A 9,157-nucleotide genomic window follows, 5' to 3' on the forward strand; every position below is an offset into this window, starting at 1 on the left:
TACTCTATCCACTCAGTAACGAAATATTGTTTTAAATGTTTTATAGGCCTATCAATAATATACAACTAAACACAGTAAAACATTTACGATTTATAATACTTTTTTAAAACTGTCCCTGTTATAGTCGATTGAAATAGTAAAGTACATGTAACGATACACCACTACGACGTTTATATTTTTTATAATTATTAATTAATACAAAAACTTTGAGAAGCAACTGTTAGTAATCTACCCACAGTCACATAAATAAATGTTCTTTGTATATTTTGTTTATATATCTAACAATAACCACATTCACAGTAAGACAATTTCGATTCAAATGGTGACCAAAAATGGTTAATACGTACAGTATTTACAATATTGTCAAAGTATTGCAATACTATATATAAGTTTTATTCTCAAAGGTCCCATAAATTTACCTACTTGTGTTAAACCAAGGGCTCATAAATTTACCTACAAACTGGGAGTCTGAGGGATTGGAATGTTCCTTTCATCGCAAATCAATACATTTGTATAAACGTATATTAAATCTATCAAAATAGTGTTTTTTAAAGAAAATCGGCCTGTCTTCAACATTATGATACTGTACTCGAGCTGTTCAACCGGTTTTCAGCTATTAAAAACAATTAATTATTATTAGGAGGAGATAGGAACATGCGAAGTATCCTCGTATTATTGTGTGCAGGTATTTTTCATGAGGACATCCATTAGACAGTGTATACCACGATCGGAAAACACCCCTATTTGGGGCAAATCGTTGAACCTAAATTCGTTTTAATTGTCAATAACTAATTATCTAACAAAATTTAATTAGTAAACAGGGTTACATCAGGTGGTTAAAATCAGTACCGAGATTCTAACCAACTTACCATCGAGTAAACATTCTAGAAATAACGCGCGATTTACCGAATTTTGCCCTTACGTTGTAGCATTCTACGCTTGTTCTCTGTACCCAGACCAAGGTTACAGTGTGATACCGTAATATTTCCAAGAAACTATTTTTAGTACAACCTCACTCATCAGGACTCTATGGTCTTTCTTTTGTTATGCAAAGTACATTTTAACGACTTTGACTGGGAGAGAGTGTTAACCAATGGCTGCAAAGTTGGAATTTCCCAAGAACCAGGCGTGGTGTGAAGCAACGTCCCCAAAGCTCCATATTGCAATAATATGTCGTTCAGATCACACATTTGGTTGACTCAACGCAATAAACCGGGATTTTGGTAAGTATGAAAGGCCTGACCTACGATTTCAAAGTTTGTCATTTAATTTTGTGAGGTGGCAGCTGTACTCTAGTATACTAGTATATTGTAGAGACATCCGTCCACCAGGGTGAATCAAGTCGAAGTAGGCTGCGCTACATATCGTATCGTCTTTTTGACAATAAGTGGCAAGGGTACCATATTTATTATTCTAGAACATGTTCAAAAGGTTTAGTAAAATACAATACTCATAAAAAAAGCCATAAAATATTCTTAAAAATCTCAATTTTGAGGTGAGTGTTTTAAAATGCCGATGACGCGCCTTTACTGAACTTTATTGATCTCTCCAATTTGCACAAATTACACACCCGCGTAATGCCTAGACGTACCCGTGTTCGTAGGTGTCATAAGTAAAACGTGCTTATACAATTAAGATTGTATTATTTAATTTTATAGTTAGTAAGTGTATCCTTGTTTCATTTTATTTTCATTGTAATTGTTTTATTATCTGCTTTGTTTTGATAGTAATTAGGCCTAAGGTCTTTTTACATTATTTTTGTTGGTGTTTTTCTTTGAGCACGGTCTTACTGAAGTTAAGTAAGTTGGGTTAAGTATCCGTGAATAAATAAAGCTTATTTTTATTATTATTGGAAATTCCCGTGAAAAAGCAGAGGAAAGACACGTTCCATCTCCATAAGATTATTTTACCTTTACGCTTGCGTGACTCTATGTAAACTATAACCAATAGCTGTCGAGTTGGAATATCCAATATAGTTAAAATAAGATGATGATGCAAGTGTGTTGCTCCGGCTACGTCGTAATAAGTGAGAGATGTGATTGGTTGTTTTTGTATCACTTGATATAGGCCTACACTTGTTTGTATTTTAAAGATTTCTAACCATACATGTTTAAATGTTTATACAGTAATATAGGCCTACTGTATGTCTCCACACATTTTAAAATTTCATTGAAGTGTGTTCTTAATAATGTATTTTTAATTAATTGTAGGCCTAGGCCCTGCTCATTTTTTTATTTCCATCAACTAATCAATCAAAAAATATTGAGAGTGTTTTGCCACCGACCAAAAACCAACCTGTCGAGTGCGCTGTCTGACTGCTCAGCCAAAATTCGAGCGTCGCCTTTTTTGCATCAAACTTCCACACCTGATTCAAGATGGGCATAAATTGATGGAAATAATTGATTGATTCATTCATTATTAAACACAAGAAATAAAATCCCCATTCAACTCATACATACTCACTGTTTGTAAACTCGCATAGAACGTAATCTTATATTACTATAATAATATATAACTATTATTAGTCCCCTAATACAAGCATTTCAAGGTACGTGCGCGAAAATAATGGCCCTCTCAATAAACCAGCTTCTAAAGCGCTTAAGAATGGTTTCACAAAGCGTACTTTGAACTTCATAATAATTATTAAAATACCTATTTGATTTTTTGCTGTTATGTCATTCTACCTTAGGTCATGTGAGACTGTTTGTCGCAGGATACCACGAATGAAGTGACCTTTGGTAAGATAGTGCTTGAATGTTTTCATAAGATGCACAGTAAAGTACTATTCACATTTCTTTCCCTTTTTATATGCAATTTTAGTAAACAAGATCAGTAATCGTCGTAGACTACTGTAGGCCTACTGAATTATGATTTGTTAGGAATTGTTCAGCAATAGACAGTCATCAGTAAGATTTATACGCATTATTCATACGCAGATGTCTTTTATTCAATCGAGATTCCGCTCTTACAACATAATAGATTCCTTATTTTAAAATCGTTTTTTTTTCTTAAATTTTCTTAGTTGTATTTGTAATGATGATCATACCTTTTCATTTAATAAAAAAATTGTGTTTGTAGATCTTAAGCGAATTCCGTTAAAGCCCAAAAATAAGAGTTTGCTGGGAAAAACTAAAGTAGGCCTACTTTGGAAAAGAATGTCAAGTAAGTTTAACTAGTGGTATTTATAACATATGTTATTGTTTCTTTTGAGGATCATCACACACTTATTGTTGTTCTTCATTCACAATGGCAAAATGGGAGCAAACAAGAATAGCCTTTGCTAATCGGTGATGTGCTCCATTAACAAATACATAGTTTACTGTACAATGAAATAGCTATTGATGAACTTGTGTTCATCAATTTTGTTCTAATTACAGTTCTTTAGAAAAGATGGACGATTCATTTGAAATTCACCAGCAGGTTGTGGAACATTTACGACTACAGAAATATTATCCCAGAAAACTAACTCGTGAAGATGTATTTGTAGTTTCCAAAAATGTGATTACACCTGAGGAACTCAATGATGACCCAAGTAAAATACCTTGGTACATTTTGCAAAATCTTGTAATGTGTAACTATGAAGGAAGATCTTTTGATTTAAAAGAAAACAAATCTGTTCATAGAAAGGGGTTTTCACTCACTTCTGTTTTACAAGAAACAGAAAGATCAAATAAATGTAATGAAAATAGTAAGATATGTCCAATAGACGCACTAGTAGCCATATTCCTGTGTTGCGACAACTTCTTAAGACAAATTTTGATTGAAAAGTTGTCGATATGTCAGTTAGCTATTCCTTTACTGATCCCAGTTACAGACGTAAAGGACAAACAATGGGAACTGATTGTGTGGGGAATGAGCACAATCACAAAGAAATGGCAAACGGGTTTAGGTTCATCTTGTGAACGATCAATGGTGGTAGAAAAGTTACCGATTGTGTCTGCTTTGCGAATAGGAAGACCTAAAATATCCAAATCTAAAATTGTCAACTGTGTCATTAATGAGCAGAAACATGATATTTTCTTTAATTCTGGGTGCAAAGGTGGTAATTTAGAGCGAAAATTATCAGATGGTTTAATAGAAATGGCATGGTACCTTCCAACACATAAACGTACGAATGCTCTTACCTTCATGAATTTGCGAGGAAATGCATTAGATTTCAGAAGGCAGACATATTTTTTATCAGAAATATCACTGGTCACTATTGCGTTTATTTCCTGCGCTGATTTTAACGAACATCACATCGCGCTACTTGAATCATTGCACCTACAAAAGGGTCACGTAATTTTTATCTTAGATGGAACTCCTGGAAAAGATTTAGAAAAAGGGCTTTTTAAAATGGAGAAATATATTAGAGATGTGAAGAAACAAGTACAATATGTTATTTCATTAAACAAGAACAAGCTGAAGATAAGCGCGGAAATTTGGGAATTGCTTGAATCTAATTTTGAAGAAAATAATCGGAATGCTGTATGCGATAGAAGTATCGAAACGTGCATTGGATTAGCAGAGAGAATGAATTATCACATTGACGAAACCGTACAAGATTGCTACGAAGCAAAACAGAGTGCCAAAGAATTGCTCGACCGCGTAACTAGAGAGGGAAAACAAAACGAGCTGCCCTTGCAGATGGTAACAGTGAAAATTGGAGAGACGAAAAAAGAACAACATCGGCTACTAAGAAAAGGAAAGATGCAAATTGAAAAATACGTTGATAGACTAAAGAAAGAGAGAGAAGACCTACGTCGTAAACAGTTATACATAGACAAACACAGAAGTGATTGTTGTACATATAAGATGTTCAGAACCTCATTCACAAACTCGCTTATAAAAAGAAAATATTTCTTTGGGTATGTTAAGATAATGACCGATCGATATAGCATCGACAATCTCCAGCCAATACGTGAAAAATACATCGTTAAATGGAATGAGTTATGTGACGAAAGAAAAAACGAACCTGAAACTTCGAAAGCAGCATTAAAATCAATGAAAGACAAACTTGATGAACTTGAACAACAACTTTCACAAAACTCTTTGGGATTAGAACATTACAATCGAGAAATTGGACAGAGTTATGAAATGTTACCAAACTTGAAGTTACCAACACTTAACTCCGATACTTCTCATCTTCCAAAAGTGGCTGCTGATATGTTACTACATGGATATCCAATTGAGCTGATGGATGGTGATGCAGCCCATGTTCCTCTAACTTGGATCAATGCCGTGTTTAATTCCCTTAAGCACCAAATTGGTAATAAGAAAATGTTCGTGTTGTCTGTACTAGGCATTCAAAGTAGTGGAAAATCAACTATGCTGAATACCATGTTTGGTTTACAGTTTTCCGTTAGTGCTGGCAGATGCACTAAAGGTATATTCGCTCAGCTGGTATCATTAGATGAAAGTTTAATAGAAGAAACACAATGCGATTACATCCTGGTTGTTGACACTGAAGGTTTGCGGTCTCCTGAATTCGCCAGCATCCAAAAGACCAACTACCGTGACAATGAACTAGCCACACTCGTAATTGGTTTAGGCGACCTTACCATAATAAATATTATGGGAGAAAACCCAACAGACATGCAAGACACACTTCAAATTGCTGTCCATGCTTTTATGAAAATGGATAATGTTCATATCAAACCCAGCTGCTTATTTGTACACCAAAACGTCACTGATGTCACAGCTTCTGATTTGAATACGACACAAAAACGCAATATGCGAGAAATGTTGGATAAAATCACAGAAGTTGCAGCTGAAGCTGAGAATTGCAGTGGAAAATATAAATCGTTTTCCGATGTCATTAATTTTCAAGAAAACAAACATATAGTGTACATTTCCAGCCTCTGGAAAGGAGATCCCCCAATGGCGCCTCCTAATCCTGGTTACAGCAAATGCATTCTTCAAGTAAAGAAACACATTTTGACATTCTTAAAAAAATCCGAACGTAAAAGTATTGATGATTTCACACAATTGTTATCCGATCTTTGGAAAGCAATATTATGTCAGAATTTTGTATTCAGTTTTAAAAATTCTCTTGAGATTCAAGCTTATAATGCTTTGAATACAGAATATGTGAAGCATGCCCGTACATTCAGAAGAAACGCACTGGAACATAGCCACAGTCTTCAAAATGAATGTATGAAACTAACTACGGAAAAGATGAAAGACGATGGAGAAAAAATCCTTGACAGTTACTTACAGGAATTAAAAAAAGACATCGATGATTTTGAAAAAAGTGTTGAATCTTATTTTGAAGAAGAAGAAAGAGCAGGTCAATGGAAGGTTAAAATAGAGTTACAACTCGAAGATCTTTGTAAAGAAATTAAAAAAGATCTGAGGGATGTATTTACATCTATTCGAAATAAAACAATTGGAAGAGCTGAAATTGATGAAAACATTAAAATGCAGAGACAAAGCATCTATCGAAAAGCTAAGGAGCTGGCCGACGTGTATCGAGATAAACAACTATCTGATGAAGATCTCGAAAGTGAGTTTGCTAAAAACTGGAATGAATGGGTTTCTGCTTTACCAAGTGGTGATGATTACGAAGATATAAGAAAGTCGTTTGAAAGAATCTCGGAAGAGTTTTACATACAACATCATCAATCAGAGGTTAATCGTGTATGGCAGACTGACCTTTCCCAAACTGAAATAGTTGAAAAAGATTTGGATTTTGGATGGTTTCAGGTCATCAAATCACGATTGGGTTACATAAACAAGCAAGCATGTGTGCAAAATGCAAATTGGATCAAACAACAGATTCTAGAAGAACGCCAACAACAAATCTCAAATCATGTACAAAATGGAAGAAAATACACTAAACAAATAGGATTCGAACTTTTTTCCGAACTATCGAGGAAACTCGGGGAGATGAAAATAGAAGAGAACGTTTGCGTCAAGGAAAAAAGAAATATCCGTCTATCCGTATGTAATTTCATGGTTGAACTGATACCCAGCTTGGAAAGAATGCAGGAGCAACATAAACGCGAAAATGATCCGAGACTTTACATGGAGTCTCACAGGGACGAATTGTTGAAAAGATTCAAAGAGGAATGTGAAGGTCTCCACATAGTTGTTAAAGTAGCATCAGCTATATATCGAGAACTTACAAGTGCAATTAAAACATCACTTCCCAAGAAATGCTATCTTGGAGTAATCGACCATCTAAGGCACTCCTCAAGTAAAGGGTTTTCTAGTAAGATGTCTCTTCATGCATGGATGCTGACTGAAATGGCAGACAAAGACAATTTTCAATCTTTTGTGCAGTATTTATCTAATCCAATACAGTGCATCAAAAGTTTCACCTCGGAACAAATAGGAAACATGTGTTTACGGAAGGATGATGAAACCGGTAGTTCTGTACTTCGAGAAATATATGGTCACAACGTTCGTGAAATAGTTACAGGATTAAAGCAAGCAATCACTACCTTAAGTGCGAAATGTAGATCTACTGTCACAATGAAAACGTGGTGGCAAAATTTACTCGAACAGATTGGTAAAGAGTTACACGTCAAAACAGACATTGATTTGTTTGATGAGGAGAGGGATCTGAATTTAAAAGATCTCACCGATTATTTGGTAGGTAAACTAAAAAGCATCGAAGACGCCGTCATTGAATCCTACGATAGTAGCATGTTCTTTGAAATAAGCACATCATGTTGTGACTTCTTTACAGCTGATCTACTAGCTTGTCAGGAGGTGTGTCCATTTTGTAAAGCACTATGCGATCTTAATGGTAAACATGATCACCATCGTACAGATTGTCACAGACCACAAGGGGTTGCCGGATATAGGTACGAGGAATCTACGAAACTTACGTCAGATATATGCACAACTTCAGTACTGTCAAATCATAGATTTAACAATGCACACACGAATGAGGAATGGGTTAATTACAGAGATTATAGGACTGTGAATGAACATTATGCATCATGGAAAATTGAACCACTGGGAGGCGAGGCGGAGACGTTCTGGAAATGGTTCATGGCAACATACAATACTGAACTTGCTGAATACTACAATGCTAAGGAAGCTGATATCCCATTAGGATGGAAGTGTATTACAATAGAAGAAGCAAAAGAAGATATGAACAAATTGTACAACATTTAAGTAATCAACAACGACGAAGTTAAAAGATTGATTGGTAAACTGTTTCTATGACGGATAATTGGACTAATGTGCTGTACCAACGTCTGAAGATTACTTTATGGTGTCTTCATACCTTCGCTGATACCAACAAAAAATTCACAAAGGTCACAACAAATGTATATAGTCGAACAAAAATACTCCGCACTATGTATATCAATTGATTTTGTCGTCTATCAAAAGAAAACGTATCGTGTGTTGCCTGTATAATTAATTTGTATTTTGTTGGCACGGTAAATGACTTTGATCTTTAATGGTAATTAATGCTCATTATTTTGGAAGCTATTGCTGGTCCTAGAAGACGTATCCGGATATTCACCCCCTGGACATTTACCCCCCGGAAAACTACCCCCCGGACAACCACCACCTGGACAACTACCCCCTTAGGACATCTACCCCTTTAGGACAACTACCCCCCGGACAAATACCCCCCGGACAACTACCCCCTTAGGACAACAACCCCCTTAGGACAACTACCCCCTGGACAACTACCCCCCCCGGACAATTACCCCCTAGGAACAATTACCCCCTGATAATTACCACCCCCCCCCGGACAATGACCCCCCCGGGTAATTACCCCGCGGACAACTACCTCTGACACAATACTCTCCGTAGGACAACTACCTCCTGAACCTGGACAATACTCCGAGGGCAAATAATCATTTAGGACAACTACCTCCGTAGGACAACTAACCCCTGGACAACTAATAGGTCAATACTCCGAGGGCAAATAATCTTTTAGGACAACTACCTCCGTAGGACAACTAACCCCTGGACAACTACCACCCAGACAACTATCCCTTTAGAACAACTACCCCCTGGACGGACAACTACCACCCAGACCATTCAACAACCTGACTCTGCAACAGTGTATAATAGGAATTAATAACTATATTTTAATTCGATACTTTGACGAATTACTATTCATTATTGTAAACAAAAGTAAAAGATTGAACATAAATATAGTCCTAAGGGAGGGGGTAGTTGTCCGGGGGGTAGTTGACCGGGGGTAGTT

At 36.1% G+C, this 9,157-nt stretch overlaps 1 protein-coding gene across 1 annotated transcript; it reads left to right on the forward strand.

Moving 5' to 3' along the window:
- Positions 1-1,169: 1,169 nt before the first annotated feature.
- On the forward strand, positions 1,170-9,157 carry LOC144838857 (interferon-induced very large GTPase 1-like). The gene is made up of 4 exons (XM_078694363.1): positions 1,170-1,223; positions 2,690-2,738; positions 3,079-3,162; positions 3,378-9,157. The coding sequence occupies exon 4, from the start codon at positions 3,391-3,393 to the stop codon at positions 8,104-8,106; it is 4,716 nt and encodes a 1,571-aa protein (XP_078550489.1). The 5' UTR covers positions 1,170-1,223; positions 2,690-2,738; positions 3,079-3,162; positions 3,378-3,390; the 3' UTR covers positions 8,107-9,157.

This window comes from Antedon bifida, chromosome 3 (assembly GCF_963402885.1).
Source record: "Antedon bifida chromosome 3, ecAntBifi1.1, whole genome shotgun sequence".
NCBI classification, from domain to species: Eukaryota; Metazoa; Echinodermata; class Crinoidea; order Comatulida; family Antedonidae; genus Antedon; species Antedon bifida.

Excerpts from the sequence above, each read along its gene's own strand:
- LOC144838857 (XM_078694363.1), top strand. The coding sequence starts at position 3,391 with ATGGACGATTCATTTGAAATTCACCAGCAGGTTGTGGAACATTTACGA.